Source organism: Lucilia sericata, unplaced genomic scaffold (genome assembly GCF_015586225.1).
Source record: "Lucilia sericata isolate MDLA Ls3-8-SP2 unplaced genomic scaffold, ASM1558622v1 Contig000021F_arrow, whole genome shotgun sequence".
Taxonomy (NCBI): Eukaryota; Metazoa; Arthropoda; class Insecta; order Diptera; family Calliphoridae; genus Lucilia; species Lucilia sericata.
This window is the reverse complement of record NW_023994059.1, coordinates 477,390-503,477: the sequence shown is the minus strand read 5'-3', so window position 1 is coordinate 503,477 and position 26,088 is coordinate 477,390. Positions and strand designations below refer to the sequence as shown.

Genomic DNA, 26,088 nt, shown 5'->3' with positions numbered 1-26,088 from the left:
CACTAAGTTTTCAGTTTTTTAGTAAAAAAAATAAAATTCTTTTAAATTTATATCAATCCAGGTTTTACATGAACCCATTCCTTTTCTGAAAATTGAATTAAAAACATAAAATAAACTTTATCCCTCTACACTAGTAACAACAATTAAAATTAGACAGTAAAGAACAACAATAATAAAATTAAAATCCGTAAAAGAAAAAAAGTATAAAACCATTTTTTGAAAAATAATTTTTCTAGGAATTTCATTTAATTTTGCATGGATGTAAGAGTGTATGTTAAACTGGACATGCGATAACAATAATAACAACACCAGCAACACCACAACAGACAGCAGAAAGTAGAGGAAGAGTAGAAAGAAGAATAAGATACATTATTAGTAACAACAGCATCAACACTCCTACCAAAACAAGCAACAATAACAACGATAATAACAGCAGGAATCTACACCCTATAAAACCTTAAGATTAAACCACAATTTAAACAACATCATCAACAACACTAACAATCAGCCTGTGTGTACCGCCTGCCTGCATGTGTATACTTCATTTTTGTATAAATGTGTGTGTTTGAGAGAGAAAGCGAGTAATCGTAAAGTAAACAACCCAACACCCTTTTTCGTCATCATCATCAACAACAACAGCAACTATCATTTACTAAAGCAATATCAAGCCAGTCAGTTTGTCTGCTTGTCAACTGAGCAACAAACCAGCCAACCAGTCAGCCGGGCAGTCAAGCAAACAACAATTCAGCAAAAGTAATCGTCAGTCTTCGTGTATTCAACAACATCATTTTAACGCCAACAATTATTCATTGTTTGTTCGTTTGTTTGTATGTATGGGTGTGTATGCAAGGATACAAAAAGTTGGATACGCTTCATAAACAATTACACAAACACACACACTTAACCTCACTCTCACCCACTTACGCAGGCATACGTACGCATACAACATCAACAAACACATGCACCACGCACACTTACAACTACTAGAATACACTCAACAATTTCATCATTAACAAACATCGCACAACAACGAATAACGAAATCGACAACTACAACTATTACAACAAGAATTATACAAAAATAAAAAAACCAACATTTATTTTATTTTGTTTTGTTTTTTCGTCTATCTGTCTGTCTGACTGCCTGCTGATTCACACTTTCTCCCCATCTCTTGCTGATTATTGCAACTTTATTATCGCCATCGTTGTTGTCGTCATCATCAACAACTACGACAACAACTAAAACAAACGAACATTTAACTCGCCAACGATAAACGCAATTGCCATTTCACCCTCGTCCTGGCCAACGTCGTCATCATCATCATCAACAACAACACAATAAAAACAACAACATTGTTTCGTTAAGGCTTAAATGAATTTATTTTGTTGCTGCTGCTGTAACATGGCACCAAATACACGCGTCACACGCAAATGGGAACTATTTGCCGGACGTAATAAATTTTATTGTGATGGCTTGTTAATGTCTGCTCCTCATACGGGAGTATTTTATTTAACGTGTATTCTTATAACGGGCACAAGTGCGTTATTTTTTGCATTTGAGTAAGTATCGAAAAAATATGTATATATTCATGTATTTATATTGTCTTGAATATTCATTTATTTAAGGGATTTACATACAAACTTTATTTTGTTGAGTGTGTCATACTTTTTGGGTTCATGTAAGAGCAAGGGTTTTAAAAGGATTTTAAAAGGACGGAAAACAGCATTCAAATTTCACATGGACGATTAACGCTGCTTTTTTAAAATAAAGATATATTTTTCTGATTTAATTAAATATACTGCAAACTAATTTTTCATAGAGTTATCGAATAATTAGTAATGTCCATCAATTGAAGGCAGGATAGGTGTTAAACAGGATAAATAAAGGATTGAAAATTTTCTCAAATATTCTCTATTGACAAAGTCATTTGACAGTGAATATTTTAGTTTAGCCCCGTACAAATGTTTCTACTGAATATATCGTTATAGAACTTAGCAAAAGTAAAGTATGGGTACATAGTTCCCACCATAACTACACCTAACCCATTAAAATGTTCGACACATGTTATATAAATGTAAATGTATTTTTAAAGAATTTTTCTTTTACCGCTAAAGAATTACTGGATGGCCAAGTTTAATTAAAAATCTCAACATAAAGTGCAATCTTCACACAATATTCTCATAAATATTTATTTTAATTACTTTTTCAATATTTTTCTTATTTATAAAATAAAGTTTTTTGTCACTATTCTACAATAGTTGTGTTTTGTTGCTATCAATGAGTGTTAACGCTTAAAGTTAGCAACAAAACGAACATTACCTGACTTGGCATCACTCCACAGAAGAAATCTGCTAAATCTTGAAATTATTTACAATTTCTTGAAAAGGTTTTTTTATTTGGTAATTTTCTTTGATTTAAATTTTATTTTAAAATATTTTTTTATTGTTTGACATAAACACAATAATATTTGTATTTTTATTTTTGAATTGGTAGCACTTTTATCAACGTTAAAATTAACTTGTATAATTTTACACGTTAACTCCTAACGTTTATAAATTTTAAATTTATATGAAATTGCCTTTGAACGTTAGCAACAAAACACAACTAATATTGATTATACATATTTTTATAACAAACAATTTCTTTCAGTATATAAGGAGACAGTTATTATAAAAACGAAATTGTTGCTTTTTATATGGACAAGTTTTACCAATAATTGAAAACTATTCAATATGATGTAGTTTTTAATGGCTTTTTAAAAATCTCTTATAAAAAACAGTCATGAATGCTTTTTTTAATTTCTATTTAAAAAAAAAAAAACGACAAAAACAAAAAAAAATAACAAAATAAAACTTTTTACAAAAATTTCCAAGAGCACATGTATATTCTAGTCTGAAAATGTTCTTAAAATTGCATGAACTTTTTCTAAAAGTTCAGTATAAAAGTTTTTAAATCACTTAATACATTGTACGTACGAATACTTACTTACTTGTTTTTTATTTTGATTTTTATTCGACTATTTTGCAACAATTTTTCAAACTCACAAAAGTTGTTGTCAAACAAACTTTTGATATGCGAAACAAAAGGGAAGTTTCAATGATTTCAAAGACACAGCAGCAGTAGCAGCAGACACTCGCTTACAAACACGTGCTGTCTGTCTGGCTGGTGAGTTGAAAACAAGCTGATGTATGTATGTATGTATGTATGTATGTACAATGTTCAATTTCTGGTTCGTGTTACTATCGCTCATTCATTCATTTAGTTGTTCAATCTTTCGGATATAAAGATATATTTTTAAAATTACTTTCCATTACACAAACTAAATCATCGTCTCCATCATCATATTGTACATACATCATATCGTCTGCAGCAGCATCGATACAACACAAATTGTGTGTAAGTAACGCTTTGAATAAACAGTTCCAAGTAGATCTTTTTTTCCATTTTGTTTGCAAACTTTGCCACCGTTGCAGCAATTCCTGTTATTCCTTTTACTACTGTTATTGCTGCTGGTGAAGATGCCTTTGTGTTTTGTTTCTAAATTACAAAGATGTTGTTGTAGTTGTTGCTGTTGCTTATGTGGGTTGCATCCGCTTCTAAATAAAAGCAACAGTATTTGAACATTGTTTGCAAAAAGTTGCCCGGAGTATGTACAAAACACATGCACACATCTGGGCTCATATATGTATGTATGTACAAGCTACATTTACTCTCTTTTTTATGAAATCGGATTTTGTTTTTTCGAGAAAAGAACATTTAGAATTATACTAGAACACATACATACGAGTATTTATATGACGTGTCGTTCATAAGTAGGAGTACAAAGTACTCAACAAGTCCTTTGAGGATATTTTATTCATTGAAAACTAATGCAAATTTTGTTGTTGTTGTTTTTTATCAGACCTTAAGTTTACGTTAGGCAAAATTTCATATGTAAATCTTTTAAAAACAACTAAAGAATAGTTCTTACTTCATTATATTAGGGTAGTCGTTAATAAATTTTTGAGCAAAAAGTTCGGTATTTATATAGGTAAGAAGTGATACTACAGATTTAAATATTTATCGGTCCATAATTGAACGAATACCTATTTAAGATCCATTTCAGAAAAGTGCTTTCATATTCATAGTTCACTTCTAAATATTAGCATTGATATGCTCTTCGATAAAATTATGTATGACGATAGGTCCGGAATTGACTCTAGACTTTTTAGAAATTAGTTAGTTATTCTATCAAATTCTTAAAACTTCTGTCACTAACTAACTTTAATATTGACTGTCCCCCATTTTAGAACATAGATAGCTACCATCCTAGGCCACGAAAATCAATAGTGATCTCATTATAATTTCTTACTTGTGTAGCATCGAAAATAATCAAATATGAGGTCCATCCTAATATGTATTAAATATTGTTCTGCTTTTGTGTTCATTTTATAATATTTCTGTTAAATAGGGGAAAAAGTCTTATCTTTAACTTAATACATTAATGCCCAAATCAAAAAAAAAATTTGATATAGTCTCTCAGCAATTTCTCTACATTTAGAATACTTATTAAATAGTAAAATGATTAATTAAATATATAAATGTAAAGTATTTGTCCAACTGAAATCGGCCTTTTAAATTAGTCGAATTAAATGTTAGACAACCAGTCTAATGGAAGTTTATGTTTATAAATCTTCATCTTTTTATCTAAATTTATCATGAGTTGTAGTGAGATCTACTATATATTATGCGCTAATCTATTTAATGTTAAGCGTATTATATTTGTTAAGTTTAAGTAACCTGAGTTTGCGTAACTAATTTTAATATATTTTCAAATCTTTGTTAAAGACAATTTTCAATTTCACATGACCCAATTTTATACGAATTTATTTGCTTACCCGCCCAATAACTAATTCAAATAACTAAAATTGAATGTTATATAGAAAATGTGTTAGAAATGTTCACAAAAGATGTGTTGGACCCTTTTTGTTAGCTTTTTTTTGTAGATTTTGCTGATGGTGATGAAAATTCATAATGAAATCTAAGCAAATATATAATTATGAATATAATACAACGACAACAGCAGCAGCAACAGAAAAGCCATCATTTACACATAAATACAATAGTTTTTTTAGACACAAACACACACATAAATAGTTGCACATATACCCATCCATTGTAATTTTATAGTTTTTGTATCCCCCAATGAAGGGACAAAAGAAATATAAAACAATAAAAAAAAAACAAAACTTATAAAGAATCTAAAAACATTATTATGTGTGACATAAACCCTGAAGAATAATAATAATAATGCGAATACGAATGAATATGTACGTTACTATTTAGGCTTACAGATTGCAATTCAATTCAATGCAAAATGAACGCACTTACATACATAAATATACAGATACTCTCCCCTATAATAAACATCAAAAAAGATTCTTATTTGTTTTTGAAATGTTCAAAACTGTTTTATACATTGAATGGAATGGAATGTATTTAAAAGGAATTGAGTCATAAAAATGAAACCCAACTATCACAAACAAAAAACTAAAACGCTTTATTTTTTATACTTACAGTATACGTATTGTTAAATATACATGGAATAGAAAAACTATCATAAAAAAAGATAACGAAAAAATACCCTTCACTTACATTTGTTTTGAAATACATAAATACATTTGATTTTACATAGTCATGTAAATATTTCAAAGATACGTACTTTGAAAAATTGCTCTAATACTCTACATAAATAAAATCGCTTAGAACTATTTCTTTTAGAAGAAAATTTTCAAATAATCCCAATAATAATCGTTACAAATACTAAAAATAGCTAACATACTACTATGATTGTTGCTGATAAGCTTGGTCTAATTATGTTGTTTGCGAAATTGTTATCAATGTGCTCACATCTGGAATAGATTTTTAAGAGAAATCATTTTGTATACAAATAAACATATCGTATTTTTCATTGATCATCTATGAAGAAAGAATCACTAGATTGTTCTTTGAGTAATGTTTTGTGAAATTTAAAATTATTTTTGTATAAATAATGTATTAAGAAAAGTAAATTTCATTAGATTAATAAACTAATCTCCCAAGAATACTATGGAAATTTTTTCTTTATTAAAATAAAATTAACTTTTTTTTTATTATTTTAGCTAAGAACAGTATTATATATTTACTATTAACTCTAGCAATATAAATCGTAACAATCATATTCAACAGCATTAAAAGGACATTTCAAATATCATTATATGTATTTGCAAGTAGGGTACTTTCATAAATCCTTAACATGCTGAAGTTGTAAATATTTTATAAATAAAAAAAATCATTTGCATACATAAATGCCAAACAAATATGAAAATTTCAAAATTTCATTGTCGTTTCTAATAGAAAAAACCTTAAAAACTAACTCACAAAAAATCCCCGATGTTTATCACCCTTTCAATTTTTCCCATTCAAAAAATTTAAATCCAACAAAAATAAACAGAAAGAATAGACTTCATATTCGCATAACTACAAACTAAACACATGACAAGAAACGCATGTTGAATTTGCCAGTGTTGAGCTGGGCCCAGTACAATAGACGACACTTGGTGATGGTGGTAAAGAATATGTACATTTGAATATAAACACCATGAACTTTCCAAGTACCATTATCATCGTCATACACACTTACTACGTATGTTAATGTTAAAGACATTTCCCTTTAACATAAACACCATCCCTGACTATTTCCATTATATATGAAGAATAAGACAATGGGACGAATGATTAAGAAACTATGTATTCTTTTTATGAATTAAATACTTTTTTATAACATTTTTTTTTTAAATTTTATGTTAATTTTGTTTAACACGGTGTTTGTATAAAATATTGAAAATTATCAAAAACATATTTGTATTTCCTTTATATTTTGTGAGTATGCTTCCCATTGTGCAGTTCACAGCAACTAGAGAGTGCAGTTGAAATGTTGGTTGCATGTTCCTATGCATGTATGTATGTGTTTGAATGTATTTTTTTGTTTGTTTCTCAAACAATAAAAGGACATGCCACTTGCGGCTACAAAATGCTGCTGGTTTGTAATCTATGTTAAACATTTTATGAATAAATAATAACAACGAAAAATACACTCTCATACTCAAACTTTATAACACATATATATGTATGTACATAGATATGTATGTAAGTATATGCATTCATAGATAAATAGATGTGTATGTGTGCATATGTATGTAGAAATACACACAATTGCAAACATATACACATATTAATGCCTAGATGAGTAATGCAGTTCATAATGTTTTGTGGCAAGTAATACATGTGGTAGTATGCCACTACTACCACTTCAATTTTATAATTTTTTTGTTTCTTTTTTGGAAAAGTTTATTATTTGTACTATACATGAAAGTGAATATATACGAGGGCAATTGTAGAATGAGTTATTCCTTTATTTTTTAAATACATATGTTCCTTTTCCAGTAGCAATTTTTAACTTCTTAAAAATTTTATTAAGATTCGGCATTGAAATATAAAGCTCTTAATTAATAATAATGCTTTCAAAAAAACTTTTGATACTGACCTCGTTCGCATGTATGTAAATTGAAAAAAGGACGCATTTTTTAAGTTAATAATAGTGAATCCCAGTGTATAGAAGAACCGCAACAACAGTAACACAGTGGCATCAGCAACAAAATAAAACGAACAGTACGACCTTTGAGACATTTAATGTTTTTAATAGAGCGAAAGCGAGTGAAGAGGATAATGGGACTGTGTATGTGTGTATATTTTTTCTAGAACCAAGAATCCCTTAAGACTTCATATAAATATTTTATGTGAGTTTTTAGATTTTTCATCTTTTTTTTTCTTCATATTTTTCATGTAAACTATTAGGGAAAAGAAGACCAATGCAAAAATGTATGCCACATTTAATTAAATAAAATTTATTTTAAAATTTCATGGAATTTATTTATCTAGAGAAATAAAATGTTTACATTTAAATTGTTTATTTATTTTGCAGTTGTCCTTTTTTGGCCACACGTATCAATCCCATTATACCAATTGTTGGTGCTATTTTATACTTTTTTACCATGAGTTCCTTGCTACGCACGACCTTCACAGATCCTGGTGTTATACCACGTGCCTCATATGATGAGGCCGCCTACATAGAAAAACAAATTGGTAAGTATTGTACAATACCACTGAACATGTTATTATGAATTTATAGTTAAAACACCTACATTCATTAAACAAACAAAAAATATGCTGGTGATTTTATATTTTTATTTCCGGCCTTATTTATATTTTGTTACATGTAAGTTTTATATAAAATTTCAATTGTTTTGTACGAGTATTTACCAATTTTTTTTATTTTGTTGAATTGTATTATTGTATTTTCTGTATAATTCCAACATATTTATTTTTTTATTTATTTTGTTGTTTGTTCTATTATATTTTTTGCAGAAGTGCCAAATTCTTTAAATAGCCCCACATATCGACCGCCACCACGTACAAAAGAAGTCCTTGTTAAAGGTCAAACAGTAAAACTGAAATATTGTTTTACTTGTAAAATTTTTAGGCCACCCAGAGCATCACATTGTAGTTTGTGTGACAATTGTGTGGATCGTTTTGATCATCACTGTCCATGGGTAAGTTAAATATACATATTAGTATTATTTTCCAATGTAATAATAAAAATGCTTAAAAATATTGAATTTTCATTTTGTAGTCGTATTCGTGAAACAAACAAAAAATAGTATTCAAATTTAAATTCCTTTATCTGTTTATCCGCAAATATCCGTTTTAGGTGAAAAATGAACCAATATTTTTTAAGTACCTAAGCTGATAATTATAATGAGATTATCGGTAGAAGGCTGTCTTAATTTATAATATTTTCTTTATTCCTTGATGGACAGAACTAAACAGGCGGAAATGTCTTAATTTATGCAGAAAGTGATTTCTTTGGATAAGATCCTCTTCACTTACATACATGCATACAATTTTACAATAAATATTCCATTTCATTATTTATGTTGTTAAACTCCGAATCTTTTATTCAAATATTGACAAACACTAAAAAAACTTAAGATGAAAAATTAACTCCTTTAGGTGTAATTGTAATTTTATATGTAAATTTTTTAAAACTTATAAAAAAGTTCTCAAATTAACAACAAAGATTAAAAAAATTAAAATATGTATCTGAATGAACTCAGCATAAAAAAGCTGAACCGAAAGATTTAAAAAAACAAAATAAAAATATCTTAATGAATTCAGCATAAAAAAGTTGAACCTTTATTAATTATAACGCTAACAATTTGAAACGTTAAAACTAATTTTATACATAAAACACTGACCTATTTTACCTTTTAACAACTTTATTATACAAGTACGAGTATAAAACAAAAATAAATACATTTCCAATACTTGAACAAAAAATAATAATAAAAAATAAAAAAAAAAACTTTTTAAACACGATTTGTGGGTCATCCCCTGGGTGTTGTTGCCTTCTGTTACTTATAGAATATAAAAACGAAACTGAAAGTGAATGCGAATGTGAAAATAAAAACAAAAGCATTTCAAAGTGTTACATCCTTTTTAATATTTGAATGAAAGTGCCTTTCATTGAGTCCACAATTAAGCAACGTTTTATCCACAGGTGTTTACGCCTTTAAGCCTCTGGTTAACATCAGCAGCAACAACAGCAACAATTTCCATTTGCTGTTATGCACACACACACACACACATCCATACATATAATACATTCGCATGAAAATAAACTCACACAGTCAGACGCAAACCGTTCTTATTCCCAATAACAGTTAATTGTTGGGAGGTAAATAAAAATGAAATAATAATAACGGTATAAAAAATCAACAACAGCAGCAGCAGTCGGAATAATAATAACAACAACAAGGGGCAATAATTAAACATGAATAACAATAACATCATTATTCTTAACTCATCATCAACAGCATCAACAACATAATTGTTAGCAACACCTTTGTGTGCGTAAGTATAACATCATTATGCGAGTGTATGCGTTTGTTGATTCTGCTGTTTATTCATTTAAATTCACCATGGGTTTGTGCTGCTTAAATGTGAAAAGTAGATGACAAGAGGAAATGAGCTTGTGATTTTTACAACCTTTTATTCTAATTGGAATGTTGGTTTAGGTCCAAACTTTTTACTGATTTGTTTAAGCAGTTTCCATAGTTCCCGAATAGGCTGAAATTGGGCACTCAGTATTTAACGATATCCATTCATTCGCATGTGATCTTAATCAAACTAAGATTTTTGAGATTATTCTATTAAATTTTAGACATGGTCTTTGAAATATATTATTTTCCAACCGACCCATAGTGCAACAAAATTTGTTTTTTTTTTCTACTTTACAAATCCTAATTGTTGAAAATATACGTCTGATTTCATCAACATCTTGCGAACAAAAAAAGAAAAAAGGACGTGTATAAAGGAGCAACAAACAATAAAAGAAATATCACACACAACGTTAGACATCATTAACATTTTCTCTTAAGGATAATTAGTTGTGTGAAAAAAAAACAAATACAAAAAAATAAAAATACCAAGAAAAGAAATACAAAATGAAAAAACACAAATAAAATGAATGAATAAATTTTACATAATACTAATGGCAGGCAGCAACATGCCTTTTTTATTTCTAAATAAAACTTTTTATGATTATTTTTCATTCTTCTCGCTTTTATCATCTACATATTTTTTCATTATAATAAAAAAATAAAATCCTTTCAAATAAAATGATCGACCTTCAGAGAAAGTGTTAAAGTGAAAGTGTTGCGTTTGTATAGAGAAACTAAATTAGAAAAAAACAAACATACAAAGTACAAGAATAAAAAATAGCAAACAAGACGCTCAACCTACATTGAATTGTAAACTGCAACAAAAAGATTTTTATAAAAATAAACTTAAAGAAAAAAAATATATAGAGAAATTATAAAAGAAAAAAATCTTTGGAAAAAAATTAAATATTACACAGTGCAATGCCATAGAATGAATGTAGAATGTTGAAATACACTCACACATTCAAATTTAGTCATATCTACTATTTTGCAGTATATAAAAATACAAATATACAAACTTACGTACATATATGTATATTTAGTAAAATAAACACACATTTACCTATCTAGATACTTCTTAGTTATATACTCATATTGGGGTACTAGCCCTACTACGACTACTACTAATACCACTTTTTTTTAATGTATGAAGTGAATTCATTTCTGAGTTCATTTTTTATCAGCTTCCGTTTTTTCAAGTGAGGCTACTTACATAAGTATGTGTGTGTCTATGTGTTCCTATAAGTACTTACCCTTTCCTCAATGGAGTAGGCTTTACCAGTGCTATTTTGGTAGAGACTTAATCCTTTCATTAAATGTATATTTTGAAAATACTCATGAGGAGTGTATATTGCTTTTAACTCATGAGGATATTAGCCTTACAATTATCTCGAATCAGATTTAGAATCCGTCCGTTAGCGCAAATGCATTTCATCTAAAATAGAACATTATAAACTTAGACAAAATAAAAACTACTGGTTATTTTACAGTCCTTTAACTATCACTAAAATCTTCAATTACATACTCTAGAAGAATTTTAAATATAGAAATTATTACAGAATTAAAAAAAATAATAATAAAATGAGCAGAGTCATGATTTTTCATGTTAAAATAGTTTAATTTAAAAAAATTACGACCAATGTGTTTCCTACAAAACCGTTTTCTATGCAGAACTTGAAAAATAGACAAAACCGGTCATATATAAAACAAATTTTACAAAAGGACCTACAATTTTATAAATATATACATATATATTTTTAGACTATGAAGCCAAAAAGAAATTTACTCTCTGAGACAATGTTGTAGCTCTTGTCATAAGGAGCAAAAATTGTGAACCTATAAAATCAAAAAAACTTTATAATCAAGATCAAAATCGTAAAACACTTAAAATCGATTTCTTACGTGTTAAAAAATATTTCAAGTGGTTCTCTATATTAGGCGTATACTTAATATTTGTTATATCAATAAATCATTAACACGTATACGTACAGGTGTCGTTAATAAAAACAGTACAATTTCAAAATGTAAAACTTTTCACTTGAAATGAACAAATGAAGATGAAGTTTTTATACCCACCATTAAAACAGATTGATTGATCATTAATTTTGTCATTCCGTTTGTAACACATCGATATATTGGTCATGGACCCAAAAAAGTTTATATATTCTGGTTCTTTCTAAAACGATCTAACCGTGTCCATCCGTCTGTCTGCCTGTTGAAAGCACGATAGAGTGCGAACGGAATGAAGTAGAGGGTTGAAATTTTCCACAAATATTCTCTACAGGTAAGGTTTGTTTGTTATTGGAAAATGGGCGATATCGTTCCACATTTTCGGATAGCCCCCATACAAGTGGAACCATTGAAAACGGGCATATCTATTTTAAAAGATCGAGTTTAGCGATGAAATTCGACATGTATAAGTTTCATATGAGCAAAAGTCTCCCTACCAAATTTTGATCGGTCCATAATTGACCTTACCCCATATATGAGGTCCCCTTCAGAAAATTACTTTAACGCTCATTACTGGCTTAAAAATACGAGTATAGCAATGAAATTCGACTCAAGTAAATTCCTTGCAAGCCAAAATCTCTTAACCAAATGTTATGTACATCGGTCCATAATTGACCCTAGGCTTATAAATACGTGTACAGTTATGAAATTTGATATAAGAAACTTTTATAGCTACGAAAATCTTTCTATAAAAATTTTTATACTTAGAAACAAAATCATTCCGAATTTAATGACGATTGATTTAAAAAATTACACCGAGAACCCAAATCGTTGGGACCCTAAAAAACAGGTCCACTATTCTTGCAATTGCCATTGAAATATAAGTTTAAAACGAAATAAGCAATATACATACGAATAAAATTTGTATAAAGAAAATTTGCTGTCTAAAGTCCTAAGGTGTTGACAATTTTCCCCTTTTTAAAATAATTTATATATTTAGATACATAGGAATGTGTTTATATTTTTTATGTTGTGGTTAGTAGCAAGAATTTACTTGCCTAGTTACTGTGCCAACATATGTACTTTACAAATTTTGTATATAAAATTATTATGTATGTAAAATCTAAGTATATATTGCATTTTTCATATTTTATACAGATCTCTTCATCTTCATACACTTAAACACACACATATACATTAGTTATTATAGCCCCTGGTATAAATGAAATGGAAAAGACTTTTGGAATTTATGTATTTTTTAAGTATGCGAAAAAGATATTGTTCACAAAATGGTCCTACACAAAAAAATGAACATGTTGTCGTTAAATTTAAATAAAAACTTGGCCTTGCAAAAATTTCTACACTAAAACTAAGACATAATGAAGATAGTTAGGAAAAATTTAAGGTATATACAGCTGTATTAGGTATATAAACAAATTTCGGTCGTACCTCACCGTAGTGACTGACCAATCTTTGATCTTTAAAAAGAAATGTTATTTTTTTGTAGAATTTTTAAATCATATTTAACATTTCTATTAATGTATTATAACCATTTCATAATGATCCTAAAACTTTGTTACAGTGTATTTTTTCAACTTTCTTTCAGGTTGGAAATTGTGTGGGCAAACGTAATTATCGCTTCTTTTATTTGTTTCTAGTCTCTTTGGCTTTTTTAGCTGTATTCATATTTTCATGCTCTGTGACGCATTTAGTATTATGTAAGTATTGCATTTCATTATGACTATATTCAAAATAGTCTTAAAAAAAGAAAATACATTATTATAATTACACAGTCTAACAAATTTTTAACCCAGAGAGCAAAGTATACTTTTCTAAAAATTGAGCTACGCTGAATCCGAATCGTGACTCAAAAGATAAAGTTAAAAAAATCGATGTTCGATCATATTTGAGACGCTATAACAGATCCTACGCTCTTTTATAGCACCTTTATTTATGAAATTTATTATGTCATCTAAAAGCCTAACCTATCGACTTTCGGATTGAACGCTGCTTAATTCATTAGAAAATTATAATTTGGTCCTTGGGTTTCGACTTTTTTAAAATTTTGTTGGCCTGTTTTTTATTTATATTTGGTTTTGTATTTTTTAGTAATGAAAACTGAACAGGAAGTATTTGAAGTTATAAAGAAGGCGCCATTCACCGTGGTTGTAGTGTTTATATGTTTCTTTTCCATCTGGTCTGTGATCGGTTTAGCGGGATTTCATACATATTTAACTACCAGCGATCAAACAACAAATGAAGATGTATAATATTAACTTTACTCTTTATAATTCATATTAAAATAATATTTTTTATAATACTACAGCTCAAAGGTTCATTTTCTTCCAAAGGTGGACAACGTAATTTAAATCCATATTCTAGAGGGAATATATGTTTAAATTGTTGTCATATATTATGTGGACCCATGACACCTTCCTTAATAGATCGGTTAGTAGTGTCAAAACAAAATAAGTGAAATGTATTATTTTCTTAAACCTAATTTTAATATTTAAAGACGTGGTATTGCTACGGAAGAATACATTTTTCAAATGCAACAACATTCAAGTCCTCGTCATCCTCTTAGTGATGTGATAAGTGCCACTCATGTGGGAAGTGGTGCCATGATTACCTCTCAGCCTATTATAACAGGAGCCGGCGGTGGCATTAGTATAGGTGGCTCCGATTTAAAATCTAGATACTATGATGAGGTAAGATTTTCATCTTAATTGCTAATGCTTTTAATAGATTTTTTCCTAAATAAATTCTTTTAAATTTCAAAACTCTCGGTGTAATTTGATCGATTTTAAATTTTATTAGATTTAAGGCACTTGTTTTTTCTTTAACCAATTACTTCTAATAATGCACTTTGTTTATTCTTTTCTTGTTTATTTCTGGTAACAAAATGATCAAATCAAATTAAACAAACTCACAACACTCATCAAATTCTTCATGCTACCACCACCACTTCAAACAACAACAACAATAATTACTACATTTTTGATTCTGATCTCCAATCCAATCATCTCCAATCCAATAAAATAAACCAAATCAAACACTGTAAACTCAAACATGATCCTCACTCTACTCTATTTATAAAATTCTCTCCATTCTTCTCGCCATGTGGGTGTGATATTGGTTTTGTTTTATTTTCTCACAACAAATTCATTTGTTGATCTTGACAATTTTTGAAAAACAAACAAAACTAAAATATGCAGTCCAATACCTCATCATCGGCCATGGATGCTAGTGCTACGGCTGGCGGCGTTTACAGGCCGCGCAGCTATGACAATTTACAAAATGGTAAGTCACGCAAAAAACACCATCATAAAAAACAAAAACATCAACATCAAAAATGTTCACTACAAACACTTTTACCACCTGCTCATCAATTTAATAATAAATATCAAAAACAACAAGAGCTTCAGTTACACCCTGAACAAATGTCAACAACACCAAGTGCATTAGCCACACCCTCGTTGGTGCACTCGCCAGCTGCCTCGACGTATAGACTAAATCTAAAGCGTTCACTACACTTACCTCTTTCACCGTCGTTCGATACGCGCAACTCGCCACTTCCGCTGTTGCATCACCATCATCCCTCTCATCATCAGCTCCATCAACAGCAGACGGCCTCATTAATGGGCTCGTCTTCAGCTCTGCCTGCCATAACGCCTGTGTCGGCGACAGGCGTTTCTTTGCAACAACCAAAACGTCCTTCTACACTGCAATTGCAAGCCTCTGCAGCACCCACGGCCAGTACCACAACACTGACGACCATGCAGACCTCAGGCCCGCCTCAACCGCCTGCCCCCGACTACAAATACTATTCGCCGCAACACAGTTCGAATAGCTCGAACATTTTCCTCAGCTATCCCTTTAACAAGGGGCGTGGCATGCGTCGTCAGTCTACGCAATCGGTCGACTCACAAAAGGTCACCCTTCCCGGTTATCAACCCCTGCCCATGCGCCCTCGTTACAAACATCAGGAGGTCCTGTTCGAACTGAAATCGCCCACGAACCGGCTGACCATTCGCGAATGTGACTTTGGTGGTGGCGGTGAGCCATGCGATGACGATCAATCGATCAAAGACAGTCAAATATTTCGTGTTAGTAAACGAAATCTTTATATGAATCATCGATCACCATGGAAAGAGCGTGATCGTTATTCAAATCTTTATGAATATTCATTCAATATTGATCTTAATTCAATTATAGAAGATGCAGCAGGTAGCGATTCGTCATAGTACGAAATCCATAACTACTATTCTGGGTCTAATGAAAATAGTTCTTCTACATCTTCTATCTCTGTTGTTATTATTATTGCTGTTGCCTTTGTTATAAATTTTAAATTTCAAATTAAAACCTAAACTCTAAAAACAAATCGAATTTGATAAACAATTCGTTATTGAAATGCCAAAAATTAATCAGAAGAGGAATAGAGTTTACGAAATGGCGAAATGGAAAAAAAAACTATATTATGGAGAATCATTTAAACAAATAGTTAGGAATTAATTGTTTGTGTTCATAATATTTTAAATATCTAAAGAAAATATTTATAAAATTATTTATACTATTCAACTAAATAATTATGTATCTAATGAAATAAGACTGCAAGAAAACTAATTTGAAATTTCTAAAAACTTTCCAAATTAAGAAGTAAATCTTCAACTTAAAAGCAGCGATTTCTAAAATATATTATTTCAAAATATTGCTAAATATTTTAGAAACTAAAATTCGATATTGTATGTAACTACTAATTCATCCCATTTTGCTTAAATAAACCACATTCCTTTGTATTGGCTGAAAATTGAAAAACAGGGCTAAAATTGATGTTCTAAAATAGTTTGATCCTATTACGTCAGTATTGCTTGAATAAACTTAAAGATTATAGAATATTTGAAAACCAATCAATATCAAACTGCTGCTACTTAATGAATTCAATTAACAATCGACAATGAAATATTAAATTAAGTTTTAATTTACAAAATAGTTTTTTTTTATATTTTTAAAAACAATATAGTTTAGTTTAATATTATGATTCTGATAAAGATTTGAATTCATTACATAGCAGTTGGTGTGACACTGGAGTGATTTTTATTTCACAGTTTTATGAAACTTTTTCTGGAAAAGCAAGTTTTAATATTTTTATACCTTATACATAAATAAATATGTATGTATGTATGTATTTAAAACTCGAATTCTTTTTATGCCTCAAGTATGAAAAATTTATTATTATGAATTTTGTTAACTTATTTTATTTATTTGTTTAATTAAAAAAAGACGAGTTATAAATATGTATTTAATTTGAAATGCTTTTTAAGTAAAATACATAATAAAATATATCATTTTGCAATAAATATTCATAACGTTAAACTTAAAAAGAGTTTATGTATTTCGTTTTATAAGATTCAATTAGTTAAAAAAAAAATCTATAAAGAATCTTAAATGCTTTGAACGTATTGATCAGACATTTGCTTCAAAATTTTGGATATTTTTGTAATGTTTTTTTATATTTTGAATCCCCATTAAAACTTAAAAGTAGAAACTTTTTAACAGAAACCTTCTGTCAAGGATTAAGGATTACTTCAGATCCTACTTTAAATATAAACTTGCTTGCTTTATTCGTTCAAGAAAATTTTTATTTATTCCCCCCAAGTCCAATTCTCTCAAGTACAAGTACTTTACTACTATGTATAAATTTATGTATATTACGTATATATAGACCTCTATATTCCTTTCCATAAAACTAACCAACTAACAAAACCCCCCAATAATTAAATATTTTGCTTGTAGTTAGACCCCCTACTCCACCTTCTTACACCTTGAATTATTTTTTTTATTTCCGTAAATGGTTCATTTAAATTTTTCATTACTCTAGCACAGTGTTTATACTAGTATCCTTTAACAAACTAACAAAATATAAAGCACTTAATTGGTAATATACCAAAACGAAATGGATGCATTTCCATTTTCCTAAATATTACCAGTCGAGTGATTTATTGTATATTTATATTTTAAATTTGATTATTAATTATTTATTCCAAAAACTTTTTATGTTTTTTTTTTCTGTTCATTGATTTTCCAAGATATTACAAGTTTTATGTAAAAAAAATAAAAATTATTCAACACCGCCACCTCCAAGTCCTAAGAACGTGACAACAACTAAAAACTACTTTACTAACCAACAACAACTCTTTACTCACAACGTATTTTCTTTAATCGAAAATCAAATACTTATTAAATTCGAAGAAATTTAAGAAACAAAGTATGATATTAATTTATGTGTATAATAATTTGTTGATATACAAAAGCGCTTCCTAAAACGAATATAGTTTATATTTAATATATATTTAAAGAATATATTAAGAAGTATACATATGTATAACAAGAAGAATAAAAAAGCACAGCTCTATATTGCAATGGCTTAATCAAACTAAGAACAGAAGTATTTAACACATTAAATGTTGAAAAGAATTGAATTTTGACTATAGATTGCATAAAAAGCGTTCCAAAAGCTAATGCAAGAACTTAATTCATATGAACATTTTGTTGACTTAAGGTATGTTAACATTATCAAATATTTGATGAAGAAAACACACTTATTAAATACTTGATAAAAAGTAACCTCTATTTTTATATATTTTTGATCTTGCCATGATTTTTGTCGAAATAAATACATAGTTATGGGCAATTTCATGTCAAGTGACCCAACTAGTACTATTGGGTAGTAAGCCAGACACAAATTTTCAGCTCTATCGGTCAAGAAGCTGAAAATTTGGACATGAACATGAAACTACCAATGGACATGAAATTACCCATAACTATGTATTTATTTCGACAAAAATCATGGCAAGATCAAAAATATATAAAAATAGAGGTTACTTTTTATCAAGTATTTAATAAGTGTGAACATACCTGAAAGGAATTGCCTACTTCAAAAACTTTATTTAGAGCTGTGCTTCATTATTGGTATTTAATAATTTATGTTAAAAACAAAGATAAAAAGGAGTATATAAAATATATAAAAATTATTTGTGTTTTTTACGAAAAAAATATAACAAAAAATACTTTTTTAAAAAACAAAAACAAAATTTAGTTAAACAATGAAAATTTTGTAACTTTTTTATATGAGGTTTCAATTTGAAATGGTTAAAAGAAAAACAAAACAAAAAAATAGAGTTTATATAACACGACTAAACAAATTTTAATAATTTAACGAAACAAAATAGAAATCGAAAACGAAATTATACAGTTAATTAAATAAATTATAATAGAAATTGTATTGGAACTAGTAATAAACAATAAGAAAATAATAGCTAAAAACTGCCATTTTAAATACAAAACACACTTATTGAGAACAACAAATAATTAATAAAATTAATAAAATACATACTTATAAACGAAGAAAATTATTTTGCAGTTATAAACCAAAAAATTTAACAAAACCAATAAAGATATTTTAAAAAAGTATAAAAAAACTCATATTTAAGTTCCTTTACACAAATAATAATAATTTTTAAAAAATATGTATACATATTATATATTATTATGAAATAATAAACAATTAAACAAACTAAAATATTTGAAATAGTTATTAAGTGTTAAAAAAGAAAACAAAGATTAATATTTAAAAGTAAAACAATAAAAACCAAACCAAAACATGTTAAAGTAAATAAGAAATTATACGTATTTATATATTAATATTATTATTAAAATTATTATTAAATAATATAGAAATAATAATAATATAAATAAATTAACAAATTGTTGTCATTCGTAATATTTTTAAACCAACAAAACAAAACAGAAATTAATAATATATATATATAGATTTATTACCAAACTGTACTGGAACAAAATGGATGTTGCTGAAGCTTCAAACAAACCATAAAGAACATAAAAATACTAAAATCTTAAATAATCTTAAAACAGAAACAACAACTACATATTTCAAATCACTGAATTAAACACTAAATATTATATAAATTAAACAAAAGAACAAAGGATTTAAACATTTTCTATACATAAACACATACATGCGTTTACATACTACAATCATATATTTATTACGTCTTTAGTATTAGAGAGTTTGTTAATTTATTTATTTACCTTTATTATTATTTTTTTAAGTTAATAATTTGAATTATTTATTTATGGTATATTTATTTAGCCATTTAATTTTATTAGCAACTTGTTTATTATTAAGATTTTATATTTAAAATTTATTACAAACCTTTCGTTTTAATTTTCTTACGGAGAGCTCTTCTATTTATTCTTCTTAAAAAAACCCTTTTCTTGAACTTCTTTTTAATTATATTTCTTATAAATTTTAATTTAACATCTGCTTTAAATTATTATGCTCTACACCATAGTTTTCAGATTTGTTGTAAAACATTTTACTAGATTCTGTGGCGGCTATTGGAGATCAATTCTGACTATCTAATAAATAATATAATAAATAATAATTTCAAAAACTCATATTTTAAGTGAACAAATGACTTCCTAAATATGCCATTCTGCAATAAACAAAACTACTTTGATGATCATCGCTTTAGAGCTGTAAAGTATTTTTAATGGATTTTCAAGAATTCGATTCCTAAAACTGTTATAATAAATTCCGCAAATAATCTATGGTGTATAGTATAAACTTTTCATAATCGGTCTTTAGCCGATTACGTTTGTTTTTTTAATTTAATTTCGTTCTATTCTTACAATTTTATTTTTGACATAATGAATTTCTAAAAACCAAAACGTATTTAAATTTTCTTTAACTCTTACTTATGCTTCATTAACAAAATAAAAATGTGAAATTTTTGAGCGGTTTAAAAATAAAAACACGTTATTTTTGAGAATTTTATAACGGTGAGTTAAAAAACTAAACAAAAATTAATTGAATTGTTTAAAAGCAGTTCTTTGTAAAAATAAAAATATCGAAATTGTTTCTTTATGTTTTTCTACAAAATATGAAATATTTACTTTATACTTTAACTTCAAACGATTTTCTTTTTTGTTAATTTGTTTTTGTAATAAATGTTAAACTTTTGATTATGTTTTTCTTTGTAAAAATTCTAATTCACGTTTTAAAATTTCGTTTGCATTTAATAAGTATTTTTGGCAAACTTCTTCTGTTATTTCAGTTTAATTTTAAGCAAATGCTTCACGTTTTTTTAATACTTAATTTTAAATTTTGCTTAATATTTTTAATTTATTTCAAACTTAGTTTTGCATTTGTTTTTGTTATAGATTATTTAAATTAAAACTTATATAAATTGAAAGAACATACAGACATTTACTTAGAATTCGTCATTTATCTTATCGCGTTTCATTTTAAATACGTTCACATATTATGAGAAATATAATTAAATCATTTCCAAACATATATTTCATTGTATTCTGAATTCATGTCATTTTCAATATTTCAAGATTAGTTTTGAGTTTGAAAAGGAAATAAAGTAATTAAACCTTTTGTCACGCTCCTTAATATTGTCCTCGTTTGTATATTGCTTTTTAAGGTACTTTTTTTATATTACCTGATATTTGTAATTGCTAATAATGTCGAAACAAATAATAAAGATATTTCAAAGTGATATTTAAAAGAAATCAAAATATCGATTTTAAAGGGTCACGTCATTTTCAATAAATTTTTGATAGGTGTAAACGCACCTTAAGTTAATGACTTGAATAAACAAAAAAACATATTTTTTGTAGTTTCGCACGTCAAATCATAAACCTGTCAAAATAATGAAATTTAACAATAACATTCGGTATTTTGGAGCATTGAAAAAACTTTTTATAATTTCAAAATAAATTTTCAAAACCCACTATTAAATGTTTCTAAATTTTTTTTTTTTGTGAAAAAGCTATTCTAATTACTTTATTTCAATACTCAAAACTGAATACATGATCGTATTTCCTCTACATTTCGGCTATTTTTTTTTTCAAATCTCAACTATTTTCTTATAAACTTTAATACTTCGTATTTTTTCTTTCTATTCTTTGTTTGACTTCTACCTCTTTTTTTATTAATTTAAGCCCCTGAATTAGTTGAACCCCTACTTGGAATTGAAGAACGTTCTCAAAGTTTTTGAATGAGGATGTAAAAAATTATATAGAAATTATTGCAAGTAGATAAATATTTAAATTCACAATTTCTAAATTTGTTCTAAAGTAATTAACTATTTTATGTCAATGAAAAAAAATATATTTTTTTAAATTGTAATTTACTTTGCGAGCGTATACATATAATTTTTTTAACGAAATTTTATTAATTTTTTATTTTATTTGCTGCATACAATTTCAGTACGAAAACTGCTACATATTTATAAGATTTTATCGAAATTTATTTATAAATAACTTTGTAAACACGGTGGCATAATTCAAGGCTTCTAAAGAAATAATTAAACATCTAATTTGGCAAAAAACAATTCCTTGATATATGCAACCGTGTCCGCCTCAATTTGAAATATTAAGTTGCCGCTTTTTTGTACTCTATTTGTTTTTCTAGTTTAGTTTTTAAGTTTAATTTTGTATTGATTTTATTTACAGCTTATTCAAATTTCTTTTACTTTGTTATTTTATTATTTTGTTCCTATTTTCTTTATAAACACAAATAATTGGAATGCTAGTTTTTCATGTAAATAATTTTCAATTAATATTAGTATTATTTTATTAAATGGAACGCATTTAAATGTAAATAACTTGTATGAGAAATGTTGAAATATACATACACATGTACATAATTTCTAATATATCTCAATACAATTATTTTAAAAAGTGTTGCGTTACATTTTAACAAAATCCAACCTTAAATCTTAGTTATAGAAACATATTTTAAAGAAACACTTTACTAATTCAATTGTTTACTTTTTCTTTTTCTCTCTTCTATTCGATTCTCCTATAGGTAATTCCAATAGTTTAGCCCATTTGGTAGATAATGAGATACCATTATCCCAAATGGATACACCGGCACATCAGCAATTCCAGGGCATTAATCAGTCGCGGCGCTTTAGACATCATAAGCACAGACTGGGCGATGGTAGTTCGGGCGATGAACTAGATGATGTAGAATTGGGTAATACCAATAACTTAGCCTTAAGTACGGAAACATTAGACGATGAAGAAGTTGTGGTGGTGGGTACCACCGAAGTGGTGGCTGCTGTCGCTGCCATAGCGGCTACAAATAAAGCGCGCGAACGCCATAATCTATCAGATAGTTATAACAATTTATTCAATGGTGATCTGGATACATCACAATCGAATAATACCACTCCAGCTACTTCCCCACTCGCAGAAATGCCTTCCCTATCGGCCAGTGGCTCAAATTTATTGGCAGCTGCCATGATGGGAACGCCGCTAACGGAGAATCTTCCCAAATCAATATCGCAAACGGAGAACATGTACAGCAACATACCAAATGTTGCAGCAACATCTGGTAATGTTGCCAACAACAAAGAACAACAACAAGACACGTCGAATCTTCATGTATATTCCAATTTAATCGATGAAAGATCTAATCCTCATACACATTCTACCAGCACCACTGTCAATACACCGACCACTACCACTTCCAACAACTCTACTACGTTTGCTACCTCCAGGAGCAAGTCCTCATCAGCCCATGCGGGTCTTGTGTCATCTATTAGTAGTAATCCCTTAGACTTGCCCTCAACTTTGTTGTGTGATGATCTGGATTTGGATGATCCTGTTTCAGCCTCTTTTGTAGCCCAACCAAAAAATGATAAAAGTAAATTTAGCACACGTCTTGCCTTTAACTCGATTGTGCCCGATGTTTTGCAAACGCCCAACAAATCAACGGCTTTAGCTTCGAATAGCACATGTAGCGCTTCCACAACGGACAATGTCAAACTGCAAATGTCTTCGACCAACGATTTGAGTTCGAATCGTTTGCGTATTCTACACGACACCACCATGATTGACACAGCATTAGATTTAGATAGTTTAGACGATGCAGCTTTAGCAAATACATCGCAGGCTTGTTTAGTTAAAACACCATCATCGCCCTCCTCACCAGCCAACATTGGTTTTAAAGTTTAAGTATGTATTTAGGCGTGTGTAAAGGACGGAATGTTTGGTGAGTTGTGTAATTAGAGATAAGGTTAAAGTTTGATTCAAAATCAAAATAATTACTTTGTTTTGTGATGATGTGAATTGTGACCACCGCTAATTGGTAAAATTATTTAAATGAAAGAATAAAAGAAAAAAACATGATAAATTACAAATTATTTTGATTATGTATGATGTTAAATAGAAAATATATTCAGGAATTCGTATTTTTTTTTTATTAATATTAATTTTATTATATAGTTTTTTAAATTAATTTTTAAATAAATTGTTTTTAATTTTATTGCATGTAATAGTAATTAGTTTTATAAATTTTAAGGCTAGTTATAATTAAGAACCCTTTTTTAAATTTAGATAATTTTTTTTATTAAAACAAAGAGATTTTTTATTTCAAAATATTTGTTGTTATTTAAAAAAATACTTTTTTATATAATTTTATATTTCAAAATATTATTTATTGTTTTTGCACATTTCCTTAAGTCATTTTAAGTTCCATTTGAAAGAAATGACCAGTGTATAGTTCATTTGTAGGCAAGTAAATGTCAGAGAACTGGAATTCTCTTAAACCGGAAAAAGTTTAACAGCCTTCAATAGATTTTATACGAAAATTAATTAATATTTATTATTAAAAAACTTTAAAATTTCTGAGAGACATCTAGGTAAATCTTTTCAGTAAAATTGTTTAAATATTGGAAACAAATCTTAAATATTTTTAGTTTACAGTTGTCTATTAAATTGATTTTTCCAAATAATATTATTTATTTAAGAAACATTGTGTTCTTTTAATCAATTTTAAAACTATTCCATAATTAATAAAAACAACAATACGCATTTGTACAGGCCTATCAAAGAATTCCATTCCAATCGAATGTTTAATTATTATCGCATTTTACTTCTTCAAAAAACAATAACAGAAAATGTCTTTTGGAAAGAATAAATTTAAATTGAGATTTGTATGTATACAACTATTAACTTTTCTTAATATTTTAATCAAATTCTTTATTAAAAACTTCAATCTTGTTTTAAAAACAAAATTGTTAATTTTTTTGTGAATTAACATAAGTAATCTTGACAAAATCGAACAGAAGAAATAATAATTACGGAATTGAAACATATTTTAACAAATGTTCAGTCTGTCCCTTTAAAGGATTTCAATTGTTTACAAAATTAATAATTTTTATTGTTTTTATTGTCTTGAAAAAAGCTTATTTGAACAAAAGCAATAGTATGCTTGATTTTCCTTAAATACTAAAGACGTTAAAAAATTATGAAAATTGAAATGGAAAAAAAAAACAAAAAATGTTTAATTAGAACACAAACAACATTTTACTTAACAATTAAACATACACACACAAAACGAAATCAATTAAAAGATGTTTTTTAAATAAAAAAGTTGTTACAATAGATAAAAGAAAATTTAACAAGTAAAAAATGAAACGAACTTAAACTGTAGTTAAACAAATGGAATAAATAAAAAATATATTAAACAAACAACTTTATACTAATTAATACAATAAATCATTCAATTGAAGCAAATAAAACAAAATAATTGAAAAACCATGTTAACATTAAACCATGAAAGTAATATAAAACAAATATACATATACGGAAATTATTTAGATTATAAATAATAATAATATTATAGTTAAACAATTAAGTCATTTGTATATTTTGTAATAAAAAAAACGGATAAAAATTATTATTAAGCTATAAGCATATAACAACAATATTTTTTAAAACAAAATTTACGTTCATTTTAATTTATTTAAATTAATTTAACAATAACAAAAACCAGTGAATATAACAAAAGTATTAAGTTTTTAGTTAAAAACATTTTTATACAAAGAATACAACAAACAATTAATAAAAAACAAAACAACATTTTAGGATTTAAATAAAAAACAACAGAAATAAAAACAGTAATCTAATAAAAAAAATACAGTTATAAAATCATAACAACAATAACAGAAAACACAAA

The 26,088-nt window shown here is 27.6% G+C and overlaps 1 protein-coding gene across 8 annotated transcripts in view; it reads left to right on the top strand.

Moving 5' to 3' along the window:
* The window catches only part of LOC119608399 (palmitoyltransferase app), a 138,914-nt gene extending 114,483 nt beyond the window's left edge, over positions 1-24,431 (top strand). For 3 of the 8 annotated variants that reach the window (XM_037962847.1, XM_037962822.1, XM_037962806.1), the window contains exons 2-10: positions 237-1,559; positions 8,003-8,163; positions 8,446-8,630; positions 13,636-13,747; positions 14,139-14,293; positions 14,356-14,477; positions 14,545-14,737; positions 15,245-15,329; positions 22,930-24,430. In XM_037962847.1, the coding sequence (XP_037818775.1) occupies positions 1,372-1,559; positions 8,003-8,163; positions 8,446-8,630; positions 13,636-13,747; positions 14,139-14,293; positions 14,356-14,477; positions 14,545-14,737; positions 15,245-15,329; positions 22,930-24,083 (2,355 nt within the window). In that variant the 5' untranslated portion in view covers positions 237-1,371 and the 3' untranslated portion in view covers positions 24,084-24,430. The other 5 variants (XM_037962838.1, XM_037962816.1, XM_037962829.1 and 2 more) reach the window with 5 other exon arrangements.
* The last annotated feature ends 1,657 nt before the right edge of the window (positions 24,432-26,088 follow it).